Below are 27,153 nucleotides of genomic sequence, written 5' to 3' on the forward strand. Positions count from 1 at the left end.
ATCAGATTATGGCCTGGAAATTATGTCAGGTTGGTTCCCAAATGGAATATTAGGTTCCAGGCCAGTATTAGTAAACTTTGCCTATTTTGACACAACTTCTCCATCAATGAAAGCACAAATCACAAAGAAAAATTTAACCAACCAATTATTTGAGATATCAAGAAAGGAAAGCAAATCAGTTTTGTAAAAACACTTTTCCCTCTTTTTATAAGCTTCTTTATTTACTCCGGATAGTTAACATAACAGTGTTCAATAGTGAAGTAAGCAGATTTTACACTCACTATTACTGCACGGATAGAAAGCCATATGCATTTTTGTTTTTATAAGTCATCTCAGATCACTGCAATATGGCACATGAGAACAGAGATTCAGAGGCACAAAGTTAATAAATACATTTAACATTGTCAAGCATTCAAAAGATAAATGCAATCATGTAGCAAAAAAAAAAAAAATCAGTTTGTAACTTTGACCTTTCCCAAGGATGTGAAGAATCTTTTCCTGTGTCAGAAATCTCTATAGCAAAGATTCCTATGAGAGAGAAAAAAATTGCAGATTAATAAATTTAATAAATTTAAGATTTCACTGATGTACAACATGTATTCTGACATTACTTTATTAATACTTAAAAATATTTTCCCAGCCTCTGTGAAGGAAAACATAGACAATGTATTTTTTTATTCAGCTTTCATAAACTGTGATATATCCATAACATGGAATAATATTCAACAATAAAAAGAAATGAACTATCTTTTTCAAATTTAAATTCAATTTAGTTAACATATAGTATATTATTAGTTTCAGGGGTAGAGTTTAGTGATTGATCAGCTGCATATAGCAACCACTACTCATTGCATCAAGTGCCCTCCTTAATGTCCTTCATCCACTTACCCCATCCCCCTACCCAGAGCCCCTCCAGCGACCCTCAGTTTGTTCCCTATAGTTAAGAGTCTTTTATGGTTGTAAATACAACTTGGATGGATCTCAAGGGCATTGTGCTAAATGAAAAAATCCAATCTCAAAATGTTATACACTGTGTGTGATTTCATTTATATCACATTCTCAAAATGACAGAATTAAAGATATGAAGAACATATTAGTGTTTTCCAGGGAGGAGGAGGGGAGGGCTGTGACTTATAAAAAGGTTATCACAAGAGGGAGCAAATTCCTTGGTTCTGATGGACAATATAGTATGGTACTCCACTTGTAACTGTGGTAGATGAGTCTTATTTAAAAACAAACAAACAAACAAACAAACAAAACAAAACCGGGACGCCTGGGTGGCTCAGTTGGTTAAGCCACTGCCTTCAGCTCAGGTCATGATCCCAGGGTCCTGGGATCAAATCCCACATCAGGCTCCTTGCTCAGCAGAGAGCTTGCTTCTCTCACTGCCTCTGCCTGCCTCTCTGCCTGCTTGTGTGTACTCTCCCTCTGTCTCTGGCAAATAAATAAAAAATCTTAAAAAAAAAAAAAAACAACCAACTGCACCCACACACATATATATGAGTGTATGTAAAAATGAAATCTGAATAAGGCCTATGGCCTAGTTAATCATTTTGTACCAAAATCAATTTCCCAGTTTATAAGATATTGCCATTGGGGAAGTTGGGATAAGGATATGTAAAATTATCTTTTTAAAAAAAAATGTAGTTACATAAAATTTTATTATACATTTATCATATATATATGTGGGATTATCTGTATTATTTTTGCAACTACTTGTGAGAATGTAGTCATTTCAAAATAAAAAGTATAACAAAGCAAACAAAGCTGTGGTGTGGACATACAAGGAAATACTGCTCAGCAGTTAAAAGGAACATGCAACAAAATCTGATCCATTTAACAACCTGGATATATCTCAAATATATTATGCTGCATGAAAGTCAGCCACTAGAGGATATATATGTGATTCCATTTATCGGACAACTTTGAAGAGTTAAAAATATAGGGGTAGTTAACATATCAGCGGTTGGGGAAAGTAAATTAAATACATTGACTGTTAATAGGTGGCAGTCAAAATATACCATTTAAAACTAACAGCAAAAGGCTAAGTAATAAAAAGGAGAATTAATGGCATTCTTTAAATTATTAAGAGGAAGGTGACTACTATAATAAAATACAAGCCTTGAATATCAAAAGAAATGACCAAAAGCGAAGAATAACCAAATTGAGAAATGCAGTAAATGTCACACAATAAACACAGTTATCATATGATAATATGACAGAGTTGAGACCAAATTTTAAAGTCATGTCAATAATGTGAAGAAGCTTACCTCATCCACTATTTTAAAATGGCTCATAAAGCAAAACTTAAATCCATACTATAAATAAGAGAGACACTTAAAATTCAGTGACTCAGAAGAGCTAAAAATAAAGAGATGGACAAAGATTTGCAAGGCAGATGGAGATATTAAGTACCTGTAACTCTAATACTAGATAAGTAGACACCAAGTCCCTCCCAACTCCAAAAAATTAAATGTATTGGAAAGGCACACTTCATAAAATCCACATTCCACAATGAAGATACGGCAGTTCTGAATATCCATGCAGCAAACAAAACAGCAAACTTACATAAAACAAAATTTATAGGAGATAGATAAAGAAATAAAAACAATACTAACAGGAGATTTTAGAGCACCATTCTTAGTAAAACAGGTCAAGTGAATAAAAATTAAGAAATGACATAAAAGAACTAAATAAAATTAAAAAGGTAAATCTTTTATATGTATATACACACACTAGAAATATATATCTTGATAAGAAAGAATACATTTTTTCAGGGGCACATGAACTATCCACACAAATTCATCATGTAGTAAAGTACAAAGAAAACATCAGTAGTCTCCGCAATAGAAACATTATAAACAATACTCTCCAATCACAATGCAATAACACTAGAAATTTAAAAATGAAATGGAAACACAAAAAGCTCTTCTAACTGGAAATTATAAGATTTTCTATCAAATAACTCTTGGGTAAAAGTGAAAACACAAACAGAAATTACAGAACTTCTAAAAAAATGATAATAAAAACAACATATCAGAATCTATGGGATACATTTAAAGTAATGATCACTGGAAAATTCATAGTATTTATATCAATAAGAATGAAAGAATGGCAATAAATGAATTAAATTCCTAACTTAAAATACTGAGGGAACAAAACCAACCAAGTAAATAAAAAGATAGCAGAGGAAAGAAATAAGATAAATGAAACCATAAATTAGTAAGATAAAATAAATCAATAAATCAAAAAGCTATTCTTTGAGGCAATAAACAAAGTAAACAAGTCACTGGCTAAGGTAACAAAGAAATAGAAGAGGAAAGCACATATCTACAATTAAGAAATGCCAATGGGATATAGCTATTTATAAAAAGGAAATTTAAAAATTCACAAGATAAAGCATTGGTTTCTTCTGTGCAAATAAATTCAAAAACTGAGAGGCACCTCATGGCTCAGTTGGTTAAGTATCTGCCTCCAGCTCAGGTCATGATCCCAGGGTCTCGGGATGAGTTCCATCTTGAGACTCCAGTGGGGAGTCTGCTTCTCCCTCTCCCTCTATCCCTCCCCCACTCATGTATACATTCGTGCTCTCTTTCTTTCAGTCTCTCAAATAAATAAAATCTTTTAAAAAAAATTGATCCTATGAGACGCCTGGGTGGCTCAGCTGGTTAAGCAGTGCCTTCGGCTCAGGTCATGATCCCAGCATCCTGGGATCGAGTCCCACATTGGGCTCCTTGCTCTGCAGGGGGCCTGCTTCTCCCTCTGCTTCTGCCTGCCATTCTGTCTGCCTGTGCTCTCTCTCTCTCTCCCTCTCTCTGACAAATAAATAAAATCTTAAAAAAAAAAATTGTTTAAAAATAAATAAATAATTGATCCTAGAGAAAATAGATTATTTTTAGACAAATAGAGATTAAAAGCTTAAAACAACCCCCCCAAACAGAAAAATTTATCAAGGAAATATCACAAAAAAGAAAGAACCAAGACTGTGTGGTTTCAAAGGTGAACCCAAACAAATCCTTAGAGATGATCACAAACTACATAAATTGTTTCAAAGCACTGTAAGTGAAAACTCGCAAATTCCTTTTTTGCAGCAAATATAACACTGATATCTAAACTTGCTAAGAGAGTAGAAAGAAAAAAATTATAGACCAATATCACAAATATTGATACACAAATCTACAATAAAATATGAGTGAACATTAAGAATAGAATACATTAAGACCAAGTAAGGTTTATACCATAAATTCAAAGATGGTTCAATATCTGAAAATCTTTTCAAATAATTCACAAAGTTATAGTTCTAAAGAGAAAAACCATATCTCTACAGATGCTGAAAAAGCCCTTGAAAAAATTAAACACCCATTCCTAATAAAATAGAAAATCTTGAGAAAATAAAAATGGGCAGATATCATAAAACATTTACACCTCAGTCCTAAAGCCAGCATCTTACATTTACTTGACAAACCCTAGAGGCATTTCCACTTAACGTCAGAATCAAAACAAAGGTGCCCATTTTCTCCACTACTGTTTATCACTATTCTGAGGATACTTGCTATTGCAATTAATTAGAGAATACAATTCAAGAGATAAAAATAGGGAAAGAAGAAATAAAATGATCTCTTTTTTGCAGATGACTTGATAACATATCTGGACTCCTCTAATGAATCAATAATAAAACTCAATGAAACAATAAAAAAATCTAGCACAATAATGTGATGATAAATTAACATGCAAAAATAGCATTTTTTGAAGAGAAAATGAATGGGGAGAAAAAACTAAAGATAAACTATTTAGGAATAAACTTAAGAAATGTTCAAAACCTATATAAAGAAAACTGAAACTCATTTTTAATTAAAAAAAGCTTTTGATTTTATTTATTTATTTTTTTAATTATTCTTTTTTTATTAAGATTTTATTTATTTGACAGAGATCATAAGTAGACAGAGAGAGAGGAAGGGAAGCAGGCTTCCCACTGAGCAGGGAGCCTGATGCAGGGCTTGATCCCAGGACCCTGAGATCATGACCTGAGCTGAAGGCAGAGGCTTTAACCCACTGAGCCACCCAGGCGCCCCTATTTTTTATTATTCTTGAATGACACATGTGAGTTTGAAAAAATGGAAGGAAATCCTTGTTTTTTGGTTAGGACAGCTCAACATTACCAAGATGTCAGTTCTCCCCAAGTTAATTTATAAATTTCATGTGATTCTAATAAAAATTCCAATGGGCTTTTTAAATTGGAGCTAGATAAGCTAATGCTACTTTCAGATGCAACATTCTAAGTTTTTGTTGTAGTGTTCAATGATTCATTAGTTGTGTAACATACAAAACAAACTCACATGAAAATATAGGCAAATACTTAAAAGGAAGTGCTCCTATAGGCGGTAGATTATCAGTATGCTGGAGCTGGCTCACAGCTGATTGTAAATATTCAGAAATTTTGTGAGCTGGTGGTTAAACTAGCTTGGTAGCTTGAAACTGTACAATATATTTATAGAATATGTAGAATTGTGTAATCACTATATTGTACACCTGAGACTAAGATAACACTGTATATCAACTACACATTAACATAAAGAAAGAGAAAGAAAAAAAATTATCTTTGAAAAACGGGTTAGTCATTTGGAAAAAAGTAAAATTAGACCCATTTTTCATACCATATATAAAATTAACTTTAAATGAAGCAGAAATCTAAATGTAATAAGTGTTTTATATATATATATAATACTTATTTAAGTACTAAAACATTGAAACTAAAAACACTGATTTTCTCTGTTATGTATCTGGGTATAAGAAAAGATTTTTCTAACTATAAACAGAAAGTGGATGTTTAAAATATATTTAAAAATTTGACTACATAAAAACAGAAACTTTTCCATATAAAAAATAGTTTAAGTAAATTCAAAAGAAAAGTGACAAAATGGAAGAAAATATTTGCAACATATATCAGTAATAAAAAGTTAATTTCCCATTATTCTTTTATAATGTGAAATAAATCTATTGTTGCTCATTAAATATGTTAGCAGAAAGCAATGTGATTCATTTCTCAGCAAAGTCAATGGGGGTGGGGGTGGGAGGATAAAGATAATAGTTTACTTTTTGATAACATTGAAAAATTCATGTACTAAAAGTAAAAGTGAGAAATAAAAACTGCTTTGTAAATAAAAAAAGTTAATTTCCCACATTTACAAAGAAAATTTAACAAAAAGAGAACATTCCATTAGAAAAATGGGCAAAAGAAATGGCTAATTTTAAAAAAAGATATAAAACAGCCCTTAAACATATGAAAAGATATTAAAATTCACTCATAAAAAGAGAAATAAATGCAAATTACAACTACACTGAAATACCATTTCTTACCCACCATACTCACAAAAACTCAAGAACTTGACAGTATACTCTGTTGATGATGCTGTAGAGAAACAGGCACTTTAAACCATAGTTGGTGGGAATGAAAAATACTACAACCCTGGCAGAGGGGGATTTTGGCACTATTTAACCAAACTATATACATACACATTTACCCTTTGACCCAGAAACCCTGCTTCTAGGAATTTATCCTGAAGATACACCTCCACCAATATGAAAATACATTCATTGTAGTCTTATTTGTAATTGCAAATTGTTGAAAACTACCTAAATGTCCAAATACAGGAGGTCAGTTGCATAACTATGGTATGGAATACTATGCAACTATAAAAAGGAACAAGGGGAAACTGTATGAATATAAAGTGACTACTAAAAGAAGTGAGAAAAGAAAAGTGTAAAGAAACATATATAGTATGTGACCTTTTGCATATGAAAAGAAAAATATACCTGAATGTCATTATATAAACCATAAAGCAATATGGGGGACACGGGATGGAGGGTATATAAGAGAAAGTAATACTTCTCTGGTTATTACTTTTTGCAGAGCTTTGACTTTTAAAAGCATATTAATCTACATATTCAAAAATAAAACTAAATCAAGGAAAAAAACTAGGAAGGGGAAAAATGAAAAGTGAAAGCAAATTGAAGTAAATGAAACTAGTGTTATTTTAAATGCATATGATAATCAAGCAAAAGGGGAAAAAAGGAATTAATCTAAGTAATTTATAAAATCAGTATTTGACTGTATGCCCTCAAGTTTTATGCAGAGTAGTATATGGAGACAGGAATTACAGATAGATCATAAACTTTAATATTGGTCTATTTAATGTAGTGATATAGGTGAAGAAATTTCGAACCTATTTTAGATGCACTCTGGGATTGAGCAAAAGAGTAACTGCGTACATATTGTTGATAAACACAATGTTGAGCCAGGGTTCTCACTGTAGAAGAAAGGACATACAAATACAAAATGGAAAAAAGAAAGGAAGATACCTGGGGAGGTACTGGAACTGGAGGTATTTCAGGTTTTTAAAATGTGTGCGTGTGCATGTGCGTGTGTGCACTCATGATGCATGCAAGGAAAGAAAACATATGTAGAAGTGTGAGTAAATAAGACAGCAAATGTGTTATCTCAAACATAGAGAAAGCAAATGGAGTGAATTTTAATGATGAGCATGGGTAAAAGGTATAGAGCTGTGCTGTGCATTACTTTACTATTTTTTTAAATTTTTTATTTTTTTATAAACATATATTTTTATCCCCAGGGGTACAGGTCTATGAATCACCAGGTTTACACACTTCACAGCACTCACCAAAGCACATACCCTCCCCAATGTCCATAATCCCACCCCCTTCTCCCAAACCCCCTCCCCGCAGCAACCCTCAGTTTGTTTTGTGAGATTAAGAGTCACTTATGGTTTGTCTCCCTCCCAATCCCATCTTGTTTCATTGATTCTTCTTCTACCCGCATAAGCCCCCATGTTGCATCACCACTTCCTCATATCAAGGAGATCATATGATAGTTGTCTTTCTCTGCTTGACTTATTTCGCTAAGCATGATACGCTCTAGTTCCATCCGTGTTGTCGCAAATGGCAAGATTTCATTTCTTTTGATGGCTGCATAGTATTCCATTGTGTATATATACCACATCTTCTTGATCCATTCATCTGTTGATGGGCATCTACGTTCTTTCCATAGTTTGGCTATTGTGGACATTGCTGCTATAAACATTTGGGTGCATGTGCCCCTTTGGATCACTATGTTTGTATCTTTAGGGTAAATACCCAGTAGTGCAATTGCTGGGTCATAGGGCAGTTCTATTTTCAACATTTTGAGGAATCTCCATGCTGTTTTCCAGAGTGGCTGCACCAGCTTGCATTCCCACCAACAGTGTAGGAGGGTTCCCCTTTCTCCGCATCCTCGCCAGCATCTGTCATTTCCTGACTTGTTGATTTTAGCCATTCTGACTGGTGTGAGGTGATATCTCATTGTGGTTTTGATTTGTATTTCCCTGATGCCGAGTGATATGGAGCACTTTTTCATGTGTCTGTTGGCCATCTGGATGTCTTCTTTGCAGAAATGTCTGTTCATGTCCTCTGCCCATTTCTTGATTGGATTATTTGTTCTTTGGGTGTTGAGTTTGCTAAGTTCTTTATAGATTTTGGATACTAGTCCTTTATCTGATATGTCGTTTGCAAATATCTTCTCCCATTCTGTCAGTTGTCTTTTGATTTTGTTAACTGTTTCATTTGCTGTGCAAAAGCTTTTGATCTTGATGAAATCCCAATAGTTCATTTTTGCCCTTGCTTCCCTTGCCTTTGGCGTTGTTCCTAGGAAGATGTTGCTGCGGCTGAGGTCAAAGAGGTTGCTGCCTGTGCTCTCCTCAAGGATTTTGATGGATTCCTTTCACACATTGAGGTCCTTCATCCATTTTGAGTCTATTTTCGTGTGTGGTGTAAGGAAATGGTCCAATTTCATTTTTCTTCATGTGGCTGTCCAATTTTCCCAGCACCATTTATTGAAGAGGCTGTCTTTTTTCCATTGCACATTCTTTCCTGCTTTGTCGAAGATTAGTTGACCATAGAGTTGAGGGTCTATTTCTGGGCTCTCTATTCTGTTCCATTGATCTATGTGTCTGTTTTTGTGCCAGTACCATGCAGTCTTGATGATGACAGCTTTGTAATAGAGCTTGAAGTCTGGAATTGTGATGCCACCAACTTTGGCTTTCTTTTTCAATATTCCTTTGGCTATTCGACGTCTTTTCTGGTTCCATATAAATTTTAGAATTATTTGTTCCATTTCTTTGAAAAAGATGGATGGTACTTTGATAGGAATTGCATTGAATGTGTAGATTGCTTTAGGTAGCATAGACATTTTCACAATATTTATTCTTCCAATCCAGGAGCATGGAACATTTTTCCATTTCTTTGCATCTTCCTCAATTTCTTTCATGAGTACTTTATAGTTTTCTGAGTATAGATTCTGTGCCTCTTTGGTTAGGTTTATTCCTAGGTATTTTATGGTTTTGGGTGCAATTGTAAATGGGATTGACTCCTTAATTTCTCTTTCTTCTGTCTTGTTGTTGGTGTAGAGAAATGCAACTGATTTCTGTGCATTGACTTTATATCCTGACACTTTACTGAATTCCTGTACAAGTTCTAGCAGTTTTGGAGTGGAGTCTTTTGGGTTTTCCACATATAGTATCATATCATCTGCGAAGAGTGATAATTTGACTTCTTCTTTGCCGATTTGGATGCCTTTAATTTCCTTTTGTTGTCTGATTGCTGAGGCTAGGACCTCTAGTACTATGTTGAATAGCAGTGGTGATAATGGACATCCCTGCCGTTTTCCTGACCTTAGCGGAAAAGCTTTCAGTTCTTCTCCATTGAGAATGATATTTGCGGTGGGTTTTTCATAGATGGCTTTGATGATATTGAGGTATGTGCCCTCTATCCCTACACTTTGAAGAGTCTGGATCAGGAAGGGGTGTTGTACTTTGTCAAATGCTTTTTCAGCATCTATTGAGAGTATCATATGGTTCTTGTTCTTTCTTTTATTGATGTGTTGTATCACATTGACTGATTTGCGGATGTTGAACCAACCTTGCAGCCCTGGCATAAATCCCACTTGGTCGTGGTGAATAATCCTATTAATGTACTATTATTGAATCCTATTGGCTAGTATTTGGGTGAGAATTTTTGCATCTGTGTTCATCAAGGATATTGGTCTGTAGTTCTCTTTTTTGATGGGATCCTTGTCTGGTTTTGGGATCAAGGTGATGCAGGCCTCATAAAATGAGTTTGGAAGTTTTCCTTCCATTTCTATTTTTTGGAACAGTTTCAGGAGAATAGGAATTAGTTCTTCTTTAAATGTTTGGTAGAATTCCCCTGGGAAGCCGTCTGGCCCTGGGCTTTCGTTTGTTTGGAGATTCTTAATGACTGTTTCAATCTCCTTACTGGTTATGGGTCTGTTCAGGCTTTCTATTTCTTCCTGGTTCAGTTGAGGTAGTTTATATGTCTCTAGGAATGCATCCATTTCTTCCAGATTGTCAAATTTGTTGGCATAGAGTTGCTCATAGTATGTTCTTATAATTGTATTTCTTGGGTGTTAGTTGTGATCTCTCCTCTTTCATTCATGATTTTATTTATTTGGGTCCTTTCTCTTTTCTTTTTGATAAGTCTGGCCAGGGGTTTATCAATCTTATTAATTCTTTCAAAGAACCAGCTCCTAGTTTCGTTGATTTGTTCTATTGTTTTTTCGGTTTCTATTTCATTGATTTCTGCTCTGATCTTTATGATTTCTCTTCTCCTGCTGGGTTTAGGGTTTCTTTCTTGTTCTTTCTCCAGCTCCTTTAGGTGTAGTGATAAGCTGTGTACCTGAGACCTTTCTTGTTTCTTGAGAAAGGCAGCTTGAACCACTATATATTTTCCTCTCAGGACTGCCTTTGTTTTGTCCTACAGATTTTGGACCGTTTTATTTTCATCATCATTTGTTTCCATGATTTTTTTCAATTCTTCTTTAATTTCCCGGTTGACCCATTCATTCTTTAGAACGATGCTGTTTAGTCTCCATGTATTTGGGTTCTTTCCAAACTTCCATTTGTGGTTGAGTTCTAGCTTTAGAGCATTGTGGTCTGAAAATATGCAGGGAATGATTCCAATCTTTTGATACCGGTTGAGTCCTGATTTAGGACCGAGGATGTGATCTATTCTGGAGAATGTTCCATGTACACTAGAGAAGAATGTGTATTCTGTTGCTTTGGGATGAAATGTTCTGAATATACCTGTGATGTCTATCTGGTCCAGTGTGTCATTTAAGGCCTTTATTTCCTTGCTGATCTTTTGCTTGGATGATCTGTCCATTTCAGTGAGAGGAGTGTTAAAGTCCCCTACTATTATTGTATTATTGTTGATGTGTTTCTTTGATTTTGTTATTAATTGGTTTATATAGTTAGCTGCTCCCACGCTGGGGGCATATTTAGAATTGTTAGATCTTCTTGTTGGACAGACCCTTTGAGTATGATATAGTGTCCTTCCTCATCTTTTATTATAGTCTTTGGCTTAAAATCTAATTGATCTGCTATAAGGATTGCCACTCCTGCTTTCTTCTGATGTCCATTAGCATGGGAAATTCTTTTCCACCCCCTCACTTTAAATCTGGAGGTGTCTTCGGGCTTAAAATGAGTTTCTTGGAGGCAACATATTGATGGGTTTTGGTTTTTTATCCATTCGGATACCCTGTGTCTTTTGATTGGGGCATTTAGCCCATTAACATTCAGGGTAACTATTGAGAGATATGAATTTAGTGCCATTGTATTGCCTGTAAGGTGACTGTTACTGTACATGGTCTCTGTTCCTTTCTGATCTACCACTTGTAGGCTCTCTCTTTGCTTAGAGGACCCGTTTCAATATTTCCTGTAGAGCTGGTTTGGTGTTTGCAAATTCTTTCAGTTTTTGTTTGTCCTGGCAGCTTTTAATCTCTCCTTCTATTTTCAATGATAGCCTAGCTGGATATAGTATTCTTGGCTGCATGTTTTTCTTGTTTAGTGCTCTGAAAATATCATGCCAGCTCTTTCTGGCCTGCCAGGTCTCTGTGGATAAGTCAGCTGCCAATCTAATATTTTTACCATTGTATGTTACAGACTTCTTTTCCCGGGCTGCTTTCAGGATTTTCTCTTTGTCACTGAGACTTGTAAATTTTACTATTAGGTGACGGGGTGTGGGCCTATTCTCATTGATTTTGAGGGGCGTTCTCTGAACCTCCTGAATTTTGATGCTCGTTCCCTTTGCCATATTGGGGAAATTCTCCCCAATAATTCTCTCCAGTATACCTTCTGCTCCCCTCTCTCTTTCTTCTTCTTCTGGAATCCCAACTATTCTAATGTTGTTTTGTCTTATGGTGTCACTTATCTCTCGAATTCTCCCCTCATGGTCCAGTAGCTGTTTGTCCCTCTTTTGCTCAGCTTCTTTATTCCCTGTCATTTGGTCTTCTATATCACTAATTCTTTCTTCTGCCTCATTTATCCTAGCAGTGAGAGCCTCCATTTTTGATTGCACCTCATTAATAGCTTTTTTAATTTCAACTGGGTTAGATTTTAGTTCTTTTATTTCTCCAGAAAGGGCTTTTATATCTCTCGAGAGGGTTTCTCTAATATCTTCCATGCCTTTTTTGAGCCCGGCTAGAACCTTGAGAATTGTCATTCTGAACTCTAGATCTGACATATTACCGATGTCTGTATTGATTAGATCCCTAGCCTTCGGTACTGCCTCTTGTTCTTTTTTTCGTGTTGAATTTTTCCGTCTTGTCATTTTGTCCAGATAAGAGTATATGAAGGAGCAAGTAAAATACTAAAAGGGTGGCAACAACCCCAGGAAAATATGCTTTAACCAAATTAGAAGAGATACCAAATAGTGAGGGGGGAGAAAGGGGATAAAAAGAGGTTCAAAAAGGAAGAAAGAAAAAAAAGAAAAAAGAAAGAAAAGAAAAGAATTTTAGAAAACGAATAAAGAAAAATATAAGGAAGAAAAAATATATTTATTAGATAAACTAGTTTAAAAAACGTTAAAAAAGAAAAGGGTAAAAGTTAAAAAAAAATTTACCAGAAGCCGAGAAAAAAAAAAAATGAAAAAGAAAAAAATTAAATTAACTGCAAGACTAAAAAAATCACAGGGAGAAAGCCATGAGTTCCGTGCTTTGCTTTCTCCTCTTCTGGAATTCTGCTGCTCTCCTTGGTATTGAAACCGTACTCCTTGGTAGGTCAACTTGGTCTTGGCTGGATTTCTTGTTGATCTTCTGGGGGAGGGGCCTGGTGTAGTGATTCTCAAGTGTCTTTGCCCCAGGCGGAATTGCACCGCCCTTACCAGGGGCCGGGCTGAGTAATCCACTCGGGTTTGCTTTCAGGAGCTTTTGTTCCCTGAGCACTTTCCGTAGAGTTCCAGAGGACGGGAATACAAATGGCGGCCTCCTGGTCTCCAGCCCAGAGGAGCCGAGAGCCCCGGGCCCCACTTCTCAGTGAGCCCTCAGAGAACAGTGCCCAGTTACTCCCGTCTGCCTGACCTCCGGCCGCGCTCCTAGCTCACCGAGCCTGTGGCTGGTTCAAGGTAACACCGAGCTGTGAGCTTACTGTCAGCTCTGTCTCTGTAGCCAGTTTTCCCGTTCCAATACCCGCAAGCTCTGCAACACTCAGACACCCCCGATACTTCTGTGACCCTGCAGGACCTGAGGCCACGCTGACCGTACATGGGCTTCGCCCCGGTTTAGCCTCTGGAGCAATGTCCCTCAGTGGAACAGACTTTTAAAAGTCCTGATTTTGTGCTCCGTTGCTCCGCCGATTGCTGGGAGCCGGCCCCTCCCCCCGGGGCCTATCTTCCCTTCCCTTTGGATTCACTTCTCCGCCAGTCCTACCTTTCAGAAAGTGGTTTTCTGTTTCCAGAATTGCTGTTCTTCTTCTCTTCGATCTGCCGATGCATTTGCAGGTGTTTGCAATCTTTAGATAAGCTATCTAGCTGATCTCCTGCTAGCTGAAGTAGTCTCAGCCTGCTACTTCTCCGCCATCTTGACTCCTCCCCCGCATTACTTTATTTTTATAACTTTTTATAAGTTTGAATTTATTTCGAAATTCAAGCATTTGTACAAAATTTGTGACACATCAGAATATATCTAAAATATTTTCCTCTGAAAAATAAACTGCTTTCCTAAAGCATAAGCATTTTATAGTGCTGTAATTATCTAATATTTTGTTAACGTGAGCATATGGAAAAATTTAAGTTTTAGAATAAGAATAAAATTACATTTTAAATATATAACTTATATAAACATTAGATAAAGATCTTTTATTTTAGTAAATTTACATAAAACTAATCATCAAAATATTTCAGTTTTATGTCTATATACTTAATGATGTAATTGTGTTTAAATAGCACTATTAATGATAGACTGATTTGAACTTCCTTACTTCCTCAAATTTTATATATGGTCTCCAGAGAATGGATCCTTGAACTACTTACTCTTCTAATGATCGATCTAGGCCTCGGTCAGGAGATCGATGGTGAGCACGTTCTGGTGAATGACATTTTGTATTTGGCTTTATTGTAGAACTCATATGATAAGCATTACTTGAGTAATTCTGGCGGCGAAGTTCTTGTACAGCCCTTTCCCTGAAGCAAAATAGTGAGGCTTTTAAATTTTATATCCAGTGATGTTACTAATACCATCATAAAACTATAGTTCAGTTCATACTTTAAAAGCTGTCATGAAATTATCAAAATCTGTTGTTATGTAAAAACAACAACAACAACAATGCTTTCCAGACTGAACACTGCATAGAGACGAACTTACCTTTCAAAGCGCTCTGTCCCTAGTTGTCGTTTGGTAATGTCTAAATCAGCTTCCAACTGTGTTACAACATTTCTGAACTGGGCCACATCTCTACTCTGGATGGCCCTGTATTAAAAAAAAGTAAGAGTGACAGCTGATTAAATTTAAAATATGGCTAGGACTTACCACATTAAACCATGTTGGCAATGGTTGCTCAGTAGGAACCATGCCAGACTGATTTTTATGGATGTATTAGTACATCTAAAATATGCCAATTTTAGAAGTAGTGAATATGAATATAGCCTACTTGAAAAGGCTAAGCTCTCTCAGTCCCATTCAATTAGTTTTTTCAAATTTTTTATTTCTTTTCAGCATAACAGTATTCATTGTTTTTGCACCACATCCAGTGCTCTGTGCAATCAGTGCCCCCTCTAATAGTCACCACCTGGTTCCCCCAACCTCCCACCCCACGCCCCTTCAAAACTCTCAGATTGTTTTCAGAGTCCATAGTCTCTCATTGTTCACCTCCCCTTCCAATTTCCCTCAACTCCCTTCTCCTCTCCATCTCTCCTTGTCCTCCATGCTATTTGTTATGCTCCACAAATAAGTGAAACCATATGATAATTGACTCTCTCTGCTTGACTTATTTCACTCAGCATATTCTCTTCCAGTCCCGTCCATGTTGCTACAAAAGTGGGTATTCATCCTTTCTGATGGAGGCATACTACTCCATAGTGTATATGGACCACATCTTCCTTACCCATTTGTCTGTTGAAGGGGATCTTGGTTCTTTCTACAGTTTAGCGACTGTGGCCATTGCTGCTATAAACATTGGGGTACAGATAGCCCTTCTTTTCACTACATCTGTATCTTTGCGGTAAATACCCAGGAGTGCAATTGCAGTGTCATAGGGAAGCTCTATTTTTAATTTCTTGAGGAATCTCCACACTGTTCTCCCAAGTTGCTGCACCAACTTGCATTCCCACAAACAGTGTAAGAGGATTCCCCTTTCTCCACATCCTCTCCAACACATGTTGTTTCCTGTCTTGCTAATTTTAGCCATTCTAACTGGTGTAAGGTGATATCTCAATGTGGTTAATTTGAATATCCCTGATGGCTAGTGATGATGAAGAACATTTTTTCATGTGTCTGATAGCCATTTGTATGTCTTTATTGGAGAAGTGTCTGTCCATATCTTCTGCCCCCCCCTTTTAATATGATTGTCTCTTTTGTGTGTTTTGAGTTTGAGGAGTTCTTTATAGATTCTGGATATCAACCTTTTGTCTGTACTGTCATTTGCAAATATCTTCTCCCATTCCATGGGTTCCCTCTTTGTTTTGTTAACTGTTTCCTTTGCTGCGCAGAAGCTTTTGATCTTGATGAAGTCCCAAAAGTTCATTTTCGCTTTTCCTTTGCCTTTGGAGACATATCTTGAAAGAAGTTGCTGTGGCTCATATTCAAGAAGTTACTGCCTATGTTCTCCTCTAGGATTCTGATGGATTCCTATCTCACGTTGAGGTCTTTTATCCATTTTGAGTTTATCTATCTGTACGATGTAAGAGAATGGTCGAGTTTCATTCTTCTACATATAGCTGCCCAGTTTTCCCAGTACCATTTATTGGAGAGACTGTCTTTTTTCCACTGTATATTTTTTCCTGTTTTGTCAAAGATTATTTGCCCATAGAGTTGAGGGTTCATATCTGGGCTCTCTACTCTGTTCCACTGGTCTATGTGTCTGTTTTTATGCCAGTACCATGCTGTCTTGGTGATCACAGCTTTGTAGTAAAGCTTGAAATCAGGTAACATGATGTCCCCAGTTTTATTTTTGTTTTTCAACATTTCCTTAGCTATTCGGGGTCTCTTCTGATTCCATACAAATTTTAGGATTATTTGTTTCAGCTCTTTGAAAAATACTGGTGGAATTTTTATCAGAATGGCATTAAAAGTATAGACATTTTAACAATGTTTATTCTTCCGATCCAAGAGCATGGAATGGTCTTCCATCTTTTTGTGTCTTCTTCAATTTCTTTCACGAGTGTTCTGTAGTTCCTCGAGTACAGTTCCTTTACCTATTTGGTAAGGTTTATTCCCAGGTATCTTATGGTTCTTGGTGCTATAGTAAATGGAATCGATTCTCTAATTTCCCTTTCTGTATTTTCATTGTTAGTGTTTAAGAAAGCCACTGGTTTCTGTACATTGACTTTGTATCCTGCCACATTGTTGAATTGCTGTATGAGTTCTAGTAGTTTGGGGGTGGAGTCTTTTGGGTTTTCCATATAAAGAATCATGTCATCTGCGAAGAAAGAGAGTTTGACTTCTTCATTGCCAATTTGGATACCTTTTATTTCTCTTTGTTGTCTGATTGCTGTTGCCAGGACTTCTAATACTATGTTGAACAAGAGTGGTGAGAGTGGGCATCCTTGTCGTGTTCCTGACCTCAACAGGAAGGCTGCAAGCTTTTTCCCATTGAGGATGATATTTGCTGTGAGTCTTTCATAGATAGATTTTATGAAATTCAGGTATGTTCCCTCTATCCCTATACTTTGAAGCGTTTTAATCAGGAATGGATGCTGGATTTTGTCAAATGCTTTTTCTGCATCAATTGAGAAGACCATGTGGTTCTTCTCTCTTCTCTTATTAATTTGTTCTATCACATCGATTGATTTGCAAAAGTTGAACCATCTTTGTAGCCCAGGGATGAATCCCACCTGGTCATGGTGGATAATCTTTTTGATGTGCTGTTGGATCCTGTTTGCTAGGATCTTGTTGAGAATCTTAGCATCCATATTCATCAGTGATACTGGTCTGAAATTCTCCATTTTGGTAGGGTCTTTGCCTGGTTTGGGGATCAGGGAAAAGCTGGCTTCATAGAAAGAGTCTGGAAGCTTTCCTTCTGCTTCAATTTTTTGAAACAGCTTCAGAAGAATAGGTGTTATTTCTTCTTCGAAAGTTTGGTAGAATTCCCCAGGGAATCCACAAGATCCTGGGCTCTAGTTTTTTGGAGGTTTTTGATCACTGCTTCAATCTCGTTACTAAATATTGGTCTATTCAGGTTGTCAATTTCTTCCTGGTTCAATTTTGGGAGTTTATAGTTTTTCAGGAATGCATCCATTTCATCTAGGTTGCTTAGCTTATTGGCATATAACTGTTGATAATAACTTCTGATGATTGTTTCTACTTCCTTGGTGTTTGTTGTGATCTCTCCCTTTTCATTTATAATTTTATGAATTTGGGGCTTTCTCTCTTTTCTTTTGGATTAGTGTTGCCAATGGTTTATCGATCTTATTGATTCTTTCAAAAAAAACAGCTTCTAGTTTCATTGATACATTCGACTGTATCTCTGGTTTCTACCTCATTGATCTCTGCTCTAATCTTGATTATTTCCCTTCTTATGTGTGGAGTTGGTTTTGATTTGTTGTTGATTATCCAGTTCTTTAAGGTGTAGAGACAGCTGCTGTGTTCTGGATTTTTTAATGTTTTTGAGGGAGGCTTGGATGGCTATGTATTTCCCCCTTAGGACTGCCTTTGCTGTATCCCATAGGTTTTGGACTGAAGTGTCTTCATTGTCATTGGTTTCCATGAATTGTTTCAGTTCTTCTTTGATCTCCTGGTTGATCCAAGCATTCTTAAGCAAGGTGGTCTTTAGCTTCCAGGTGTTTGAGTTCCTTCTAAACTTTTCCTTGTAATTGAGCTCCAGTTTCAAAACATTGTGATCTGAGAATATGCAGGGAATAATCTCAGTCTTTTGGTATCAGTTGAGTCCTGATTTGTGACCCAGTATGTGTTCTATTCTTGAGAAGGTTCCATGTGCACTTGAGAAGAATGAGTATTCTGTTCTTTTAGGGTGGAATGTTCTGTATATATGAGATCCATCTGGTCCAATGTGTCATTCAATGCTCTTGTTTCTTTATCCCATTCAATTAGTTAAACCTTCTCTCTATTAACCCTATGTTTAGATGGGTAATATTATTATTATCTATCTATATTATCTATTTTTTAAAGTACTTTAAGGTATTATATACAAAGTAGTATTAAAACCAAATAATCAATACCATTATTATTCCTACTATGTATATTTATTAAATCAAGTGTCTTGTATATACTTATAATGAAATTTGATTCATGCAATTTATATTTGCATATACAAACTGTAAAAAACAAAATCTCTTCAATTTAACAGGATCCTCCTTAGAGCCAAACAATGCCTCAAAAACTCTGTGATAAGGCACACTATCATAAGGAAGATGGTGAAAGCAATGAATGCTGCTTGCACAGAACATTCTATCCTCTTTGCCTGCCGGACAGCACTGCTGACTGCTGAAATCTAAACTTTAGAGATTAAGAACATAAGAGTTTATTATGCTTACCAGTTCTAAGTGATTATACATTCTAAAACAAAATGCATCCCTAAAGGTAAGGGGGTTGGGCATATTTCACCAAGGTGGATTTCCAAATACCAGCTTGAGAAAGTGATCCTGCAGAACCAGTTGAACATATTACAAAAGCCCAGCTACTGTGACTGAAAAGAATGACTCACAGCTGCCATAACCTGAAAATAGTTTTTCAAGGAAACTGGCCCTGGCTTTGCAACCCTTCCTCAGTCAGGGGGTCCTAGGAGTGACTGATTCCTAAGACCATGATTCCTATCCTCCCCCCGGGTCCCATTCTAGGATGGGAGGACAGAGTTGAGGGGATGAAAAAGTATTATAGATGGGACAGAAAACAATGAGGCTAAGGGTCCCCATTGGTTTTTGTGAGAGGTCACCAGGTTTAATAATAAAACATTCACTGTCCAGGCAGGCATTTCTACTACCTCCTAGCCAAGGGTCTTGTAATAAGATGGTAATGGAGCTAGGAATGCTTAAAAAAAACAAAAAACCCAAAGTCAGTGCTCTAAGGGAAGTCTTCAGTATTCTGTAAATATAAGAGTTCTTCCAGGTACCCAATACTAAGGAAATACTAAGTGACAAGTCTAAATACTCAGCAGCAACCAGGTGCATCCATAAACAGAAAAATTCCTCTGGTTTCAGTAGTGCTCATTTTTTTTCCTAAAAATTTGTTATAATATTTCTAAAAGGTAAGGTTTTAGGTCAGACATTTTATTATATCCAAAGCTCTGTTGGAAATAATCAACAAAGATGGTTCAATTTAAATTTAGATAAACATATAATAGAAACAAGTACTAAATCTTAGGCAAATCACAGTATTTCTGATTCTCAGTTTAATTAATGGCAAAAGATGGGCACTAAATTGTCTAAATTCCAGCTTTTAAATTCTACCAACCTATAAAGTATAAAAAAAATTTAAAATACGAATTCATGCTACTGTATTGCTAACCAACTCACATTTTATTTTCTGCCAAACAAAGGTGTTCTTTAAGAAGCTGAATTTCAGATTCTTTTTCTTGAAGCGCTATCTGAGACTGATATTCTTTGTCTCGATTGGCCACCAGCAAAGCTTCTAGATTCTGCATGGAGATTCTCTCATTTGTCATCTGACTCCTGAGGAGTTCTATTTCAGAGCGAGCAGAATCTAACTCATTCTCCATCTGTATGATAATAGGAAGATATCTATACTTATTCCCATTCATTTAACTGATCTACTATGAGACTCATAAAATTTCTATATAATGCTATAAATTGACAACTTCTTTTTATAAAGATTTTGTTTATTTATTTGACAGACAGAGGTCATAAGCAGGCAGAGATGCAGGCTGGGGGTAAAGGGAGCAGGCTCCCCACTGAGCAGAGAGCCTGATGCGGGGCTCAGTCCTAGAACCCTGAGATCATGACCCAAGCAGAAGGCAGAGGTTTAACCCACTGAGCCACCGGGGGCCCCCTGAAAACTGCTTTTAATTTCTTAATTAGAAATTATGTCTTCCTTCCTACCAAACACACACACACACACACACACACACACACAGTATCATTTTCTTCAATTCTCTGATCATATAAAGAATTCATTAATTTAACACTTACTAATAATCCCAAACTGCAAAGGATTTCCATTCCCAGAAATTTTTTTTTTAATATATTTCTGCAAGACTGACATGGTGCTATACATGACTACTGTTTTGTCCTAAGTTAGGTGAGTTACTAATGGCTAACTACCTTGTAGAATATTATTGTCCCTCATAGTTAAGGAAGATAAGGAGTTGCACATTCTCTCTCTTGCATAAAGCTGTGAAAAGCTTAGTTTTTTTAAGATTTTCTTGAGTCTCAAAAATGCTCTGTAAGCCAAATGTTTCTTCAAAAGGAGGAAAACCAGATATTTTTTTAGAAAAAAAGGTGTTCTTTATCTCATAATACACATTATAATAAATTATAGATGTATTTAAAAAGTTAAATGTGGAAAAAATAGAACCTTAAGAAAAAAGAATTTAATAAAGATGAAATTATGAGGGAGGAGTGAGCAGATAGGGGAAGGACTGTCTATACTAGATACAATTAAGAATGATGTATAACCATATAAAAAATAAACATAGCAATAGTCAATATAAACCTAACCAAAATTTGGAAGGAAACAACTGGAAGAATATAAACTCAGTTTGTATGGTGACAAATGGTAGCTGCAATTGTGGTAAGCACAGCATTTGTATAATCTTATTGAATCATTGCATTGTACACCTGAAACTAATTAAAATTTTGTGTCATCTATACTCAAGGTTTTTTCATTATGTTCAATTAGCCAATATATAGTACATCATAAGTTTTCGCTGTAGTGTTCAATGATTCATGAGTTGCATATAACACCCAGTGCTCATCCCAACACATGTTCACATTTTAAAAAATTTATTTTAAAGAAACTCAATAAGTAAGATGGTTAAATCTTATACAAAAAGGAACTATGTGAATTGATGAGAAATATGAACAAATCATACAAACAGAAGATTTACAAAATACAACTCATTAGAAAACATATGGGGAAAAACTACCCTTACTAATAATCTAATAAATACAAAATGAAACAAGATGCTATTTCTAGTCCATGGTTTCATAATCTTAACACTACTGACCTCTTGGGTTGGAAAATTATTTGGTGTAGGGAGGTGTTTTATGTGCTGTAGGATATTTAGCAGCATACCTGGTCTCAACTCATTAGAGGCCAATAGCATCCTCCTACCCCACTTGTGACAATCAAAACTAACTCCAGGGGCACCTTAGTAGCTCAGTCAGTTAAGTGTCTGACTTAGGATCTGGTCATGATCTTAGGTCTGGGATTGAGCCGTGTTGGGCTCGATGCTCAACAGGGAAACTGCTTCTCTCTCTCCCTCTTCCCTTTCTCCCACTTGTGCTCTCTCTCTCTCTCTTTATCTTTCTGTCTTTATCTCAAATAAATAATAAAATATCTTTTAAAAAAAATCTCCAGACATTGTGGAATGGTCACAGGGGAGCAAAATCTCTTTCAGTTGAACCATTGTCCTAGTTTATCAAATTGGCAAATTTCTTAGTGTGTATTGATTAACATTAAAGTGGGCAATGGCAATTTCATACACTCTGCCAGGAGGAATACAAAATTTTTTTTAGAATCACTTCTTTTGGCAATAGCTTTATTGAGATTATAATTTACATACAACTCATACAACTCACCCAATTTCCATTTACTTACAATTCAACTGTTTTTTTTTTCATTTGTTTGTTTTTATTTAAATTCCAGTTAGTTAAGACATAGTGTAATATTAGTTTCAGGAATAGAATTTAGTGATTCATCACTTATATATAACACCCAGTGGTCATCACAACAAGTGCCCTCCTTTATGCCCATCACCCATTTATCCTATCCCCCACCTACCTGCCCCTTAGCAACCCTCAGTTTGTTTTCTGTAATTAAGAGTCTCTTCTATGCTTTGCCTCTCTCTCTTTTTTCTTTCCCCTATATTAATGTTATGTTTCTTAAATTCTTCATATGAGTGAAATCATAACATATTTGTCTTTCTCTAACTGACTTACTTCATTTAGTATAATACATGCTAGCTCCACCCACGTCATTGCAAGTAGCAAGATTTCATTCTCTTTTATGGCTAAGTAATAACGATGCAGAAAAAAGCATTTGACAAAACACAGCATCCTTTCTTGATAAAAAACCCTCCATAAAGTAGGGATAGAGGGAACATACATCAACATCATAAAGGCCATATATGAAAGACCCACAGCTAATACATCCTCCATGGGTAAAAACAGAGCTTTTCCTCTAAGGTCAGGAATATGACAGGGATGTCCACTCTCACCACTGTTATTCAACATGGTAGTAGAAGTCCTAGCCTCAGCTATCAGACAACAAAAATAAAGTGCACCCAAATTAGCAAAGAAGAACTCAAACGTTCACTCTTTTCAGATGACATGATACCTGTAGAAAACCCAAAAGACTCCACCAAAAAATTGCTAGAACTGATGCAGGAGTTCATCAAAGTTGTAGGATATAAAATCAAAGCACAGAAATCTGCTGCATTTCTATACACCAACAATGAAGCAACAGAAAGAGAAATCAAAAAATTGGTCCCATTTACAATTGCACCAAAACCCGTAATATACATAGGAATAAAACTAACCAAAGAAGTAAAAGATCTGCACTCTGAAAACTATGGAACACTTATGAGAGAAATTGAGGAAGACACAAATAGAACATTCCATGCTCATGTATCAGAAGAGCAAATACTGTTATAATGCCTATAACTACCCAAAGCAATCTATACATTTAATGCAATCCCTATCAAAACACTACCAGCATTTTTCAGAGAGCTAGAACAAATAATCCTAAAATTTGTATGGAACCACAAAAGACCGCAAAGAGCCAAAGAAATCTTGAAAAAGAAAACCAAAGCTGGAGGCATCACAATTCCAGACTTTAAGCTCTATTACAAAGCTGTCACTGGCACAAAGACAGACAGATCAATAGGATGGAATAGAAAACCCAGAAATGGACACTCAACTAATCTTTGACAAAGCAGGAAAGAATATACAATGGAAAAAAAGACAGTCTTTTCAACATATGATGCTGGGAAACTTGAGGAAATCCTTTTAATCTATTTTTTTCTGTTGTGGCTTGTGCTTTTGATGTGGATCTAAGAAAGCATTACCTAACCCAAGGTCACAAAGATTTACTTAATGTTTTCTCATTAAGAGTTTTATAATTTTAGCTCTTACATTCAGGCCTATAATCTATTTTAAGTTAATTTTTGCATATGGTATGTGGTAAGAGTCCAGCATTATTCTTTTCCATGTGGATGTTCAATTGTCCCAGAACCATTCACTGAAGAGACTACTCTTCCCTCATTAAGTTGTATTGGCATCAATTTTCTGAAAATAATTTGAGCACAAACTTAACACTATTTCTAGATTCTCAATTCTGTTCCACTGGCCTGTATGTCTTTCTTCATGCTGGTATTACTCTACCTCGATTACTGTACTTCTGTACCCAGTTTTGAAATTGGGAAGTGTTAGTTCTCTGATTTTATTCTTTTTCTTCTCACTCTACCTCTTTTTAAAAAGATTTTATTTATTTGAGAAAGAGAAAATGAGCAAGGGGGAGGTGGAGAGGGAAAAGCAGACTCCCTGCTGAGCAGGGAGCCCAATGTGGGGCTTGATTCCGGGACCCTGAGATCATAACCAGAGCCAAAGGCAGATGCTCAACCAACTGAGCCACCCAGGCACCCCAGATTTGTTCTTTTTCAGGATTGTTTTGGCTACTCTGGGGCACTTGAACTTCATAGCACCCTGCCAATTTCTATAAAGAAACCAGCTGGGATTCTGATAGGCATTGTATTGAATCTATAGATCAATTTGGGGGTAGTACTGCCTTTTTAACAATGTATAATCTTCTAATCCATGAATACAGAATGTCTTTCCATTTACTTAGGTCCTCTTTAAAATTTTTTAAGCAATGTTTTGTAAAGTACAAATTTTGCACTCCTTTTGTTAAAATTACACCTAAGCATTTTATCTCCTCTTGGTGCAATCCCTTTTGATGCAATCTCATCTGATGGAATTGTTTTATTTTCATTTTTTTGGATTGTACATTGTATATAGAGATGTAATTGATTATTGTATATTGATATACAATATACTTGGCCTGCCAAGTTTCTGTTGACAGATCTGCTGTAAACCTAATTTGTCTTCCCTTATAGGTTAAGGACTTTTTTCCATTGCTGCTTTCAGGATTCTTTCCTTGTCTGTGTATTTGGTGAATTTGAATATGAAATGTCTTGGTGGAGGTCAGCTTTTGTTGAATTTGATCAGAGCTCTCTGTGCTTCTTAGATTTTGATGTCTGTTTTCTTCCCCCAATTAGAGAAGTTTTCAGTTCTAATTTTCTCAAATAATCTTCCTGCCCACTTTTCCCTCTCTTCTTCTGAGACTCCTGATACAAATGTTATTATGCTTTAAGGAGTTACTGAGTTCCCTAAGGCTACATTCATGATTCAATACTTTTCCTCCCCTCTTCTTTTCAGCTTTATTATTTTCCATAATTTCATCTTCTATATCACTGATTTATTCCTATGCTTCAGCCATTCTCATCCTCATTGCATCCAGTCAGTTTTGCATCTCAGTTATAGCACTTTTTTTTATTTTGGACTGACCATTTTTTAGTTCTTTTATCTCCACAGTAAAGGATTCTCTCGTGTCTTTGCCACTTTTCTCAAGCCCAGCTAGTATCCTTATGATTGTTGTTTTAAACTCTGGTTCAAGAATCTCATTTATATCTGTTTTGATTAAATCCCTGGCCATTACTTCTTATTCCTTCTTTTGGGGTGAGTTCCTCAAACCTGTCATTTTGCTTAGGTCACTTTTTTGTGTGTGATTTTTAAGAAAGACTGTTACATTCCTGCTCCTGAGAGTAATAGCTATGTTAAGAAGAGGTCCTATATGTGCTGGGCCTGGTGCTTCAGGAAGTGTTTCAAAGTGTGCACTCTGCTGTTTTATATTGGCTGCTCTTTCCCTCAGGTCAGTCCTCTGCAGAGCTTCTTCTTGCCTGCACTGGGGGAGTGTCTGGACCTTGTCCACTCTGCCAAGTTTTAACTGGGTGTGTTTTGGTCTGCTTGTTAAAAGAAGATGGATTCTATTTTCCTTAGACCTGAAGCTTTGCAACACTCTATGACTTGGTGTGTGCAAGGGGTTTGTGCTGGTCTTTTGGGGGAAAGGCCTGCTGTGCTGATATTCAAGAAGACTTGCCCTATGGAGATGCACCTGCAGGGCACAAAGGGGTGGGTCTTATTTTAAGTAGGGCCAGCATCCACTGGGGGGGTGTTTTGTTGCTGTCAAGTTGGTCAGTGCTGTTGGGTTTGGCAGGGGGTGATGCCATTCTCTCTTGACCCCAGACCAGGGAGTTTGCTCCCACCACTCTTCAAGAAGCCCCCCAGAAGAGCAAACAATCTCTCCCCTTGTGTCCCCAGCTTTCATCAGATTGCTGCCTGTCTGTGTCTGATCTCATGTGTTTTATCTCAGACATGCAGCTAGGTTCAAAACTCCAAATTTTAGGGACCCACACTGATCTGCTGGGGGAGGGTCTTGCCATGCTGTTGCTGGTGCTGGCTTGTCCCTGAAAAGCAGTTGCATGACCACGCAGTGGTTCAGAGTTTATGTTAAAGCACAGTAAAAAGCTAGCACCCAGGTTTGCTGCCCTTAACCAGTTTCTTTGTTCCTATGCCAGTAAGCAGGGCAGCATATTAGTGCCTGCCAGCTCTTTTGTTCCCAGAGAGGCCATGCCACCCTTCCCAAATGCACTCCAAGAAGGGCAAATGTTTCTCCCTGTGGGACCCAGGGGATCCTCAAACCATACTGTCTGCTCCTGATCTCTAGCCTCCTTCCTCACTGGAGCACTGCTAAGCCCACCAGTCATTACTGTGACAATGGCACAGGCTTCTAAAGCTTCAGACTTTGAGCACCACTACTTGTGTAGGCATCCCCTCTCCTTTTCCCAATCAATAGTTTTGAGGAATAGTTTTTCTTGTGCAATCCCTTGTGTGTTGCTTTAACTCTTTCTCTCTCTTTCTCTCTCACCCTTCTCTCTGTGATCAGGGCTCCCACTTTCCTGCAGCACCTGCAGTTCTTTTCTCCCTCAAATCAACTCTCTGTAACTCCTATTTTCTACCTCTACATGTGCAGTTTGTTTTACCAGTCTTCAGGTCAATTTCTTGGGTATTTGGAGTGATTTGATAGTTATCTAGCTGTGTTCGAGAGATGAGACAAACTTATGGCTTCCCTATTCCTCTACCTTAACTCTACAGGAAACCATGTTTAAAGAAGTAAAGGAATGTATGATGACAATGTGTCAGCAGTAGAGATTAATAATAAGGATATGGGAATTATGAACTGTTCTCAAAGGCAGTTTCTTTTGCTTGCTTTATTTACCTGTAGCTGAGTCACACTTTCTTATTTCTTTGAAAGTCAAATTCTTGTCATTGATGAACACTGGGCATTTAAGCTTCTATATTATAACAACTCTGAATACTGACCCTCTCCATGTCAGGACTTAC

At 36.6% G+C, this 27,153-nt stretch overlaps 1 protein-coding gene across 6 annotated transcripts in view; it reads right to left on the minus strand.

Moving 5' to 3' along the window:
* Positions 1 to 200: 200 nt before the first annotated feature.
* TSGA10 (testis specific 10) overlaps positions 201 to 27,153 on the minus strand; it is a 151,475-nt gene continuing 124,522 nt past the window's right edge. For 5 of the 6 annotated variants that reach the window (XM_045077804.1, XM_045077803.1, XM_045077801.1 and 2 more), the window contains 4 exons: positions 20,029 to 20,231; positions 14,705 to 14,809; positions 14,374 to 14,523; positions 201 to 528 (listed from right to left, as the gene is read on the minus strand). In XM_045077804.1, coding sequence (XP_044933739.1) covers positions 504 to 528; positions 14,374 to 14,523; positions 14,705 to 14,809; positions 20,029 to 20,231 — 483 coding nt within the window. In that variant the 3' untranslated portion in view covers positions 201 to 503. Of the gene's footprint in view, positions 529 to 14,373; positions 14,524 to 14,704; positions 14,810 to 20,028; positions 20,232 to 27,153 lie in introns of those variants that run through there. The other variant, XR_006606012.1, reaches the window with a different exon arrangement.

The sequence above is a fragment of the Mustela putorius genome, unplaced genomic scaffold (genome assembly GCF_011764305.1).
Source record: "Mustela putorius furo isolate JIRA1106 unplaced genomic scaffold, ASM1176430v1.1 tig00000224_pilon_pilon_pilon, whole genome shotgun sequence".
Taxonomy (NCBI): domain Eukaryota; kingdom Metazoa; phylum Chordata; class Mammalia; order Carnivora; family Mustelidae; genus Mustela; species Mustela putorius.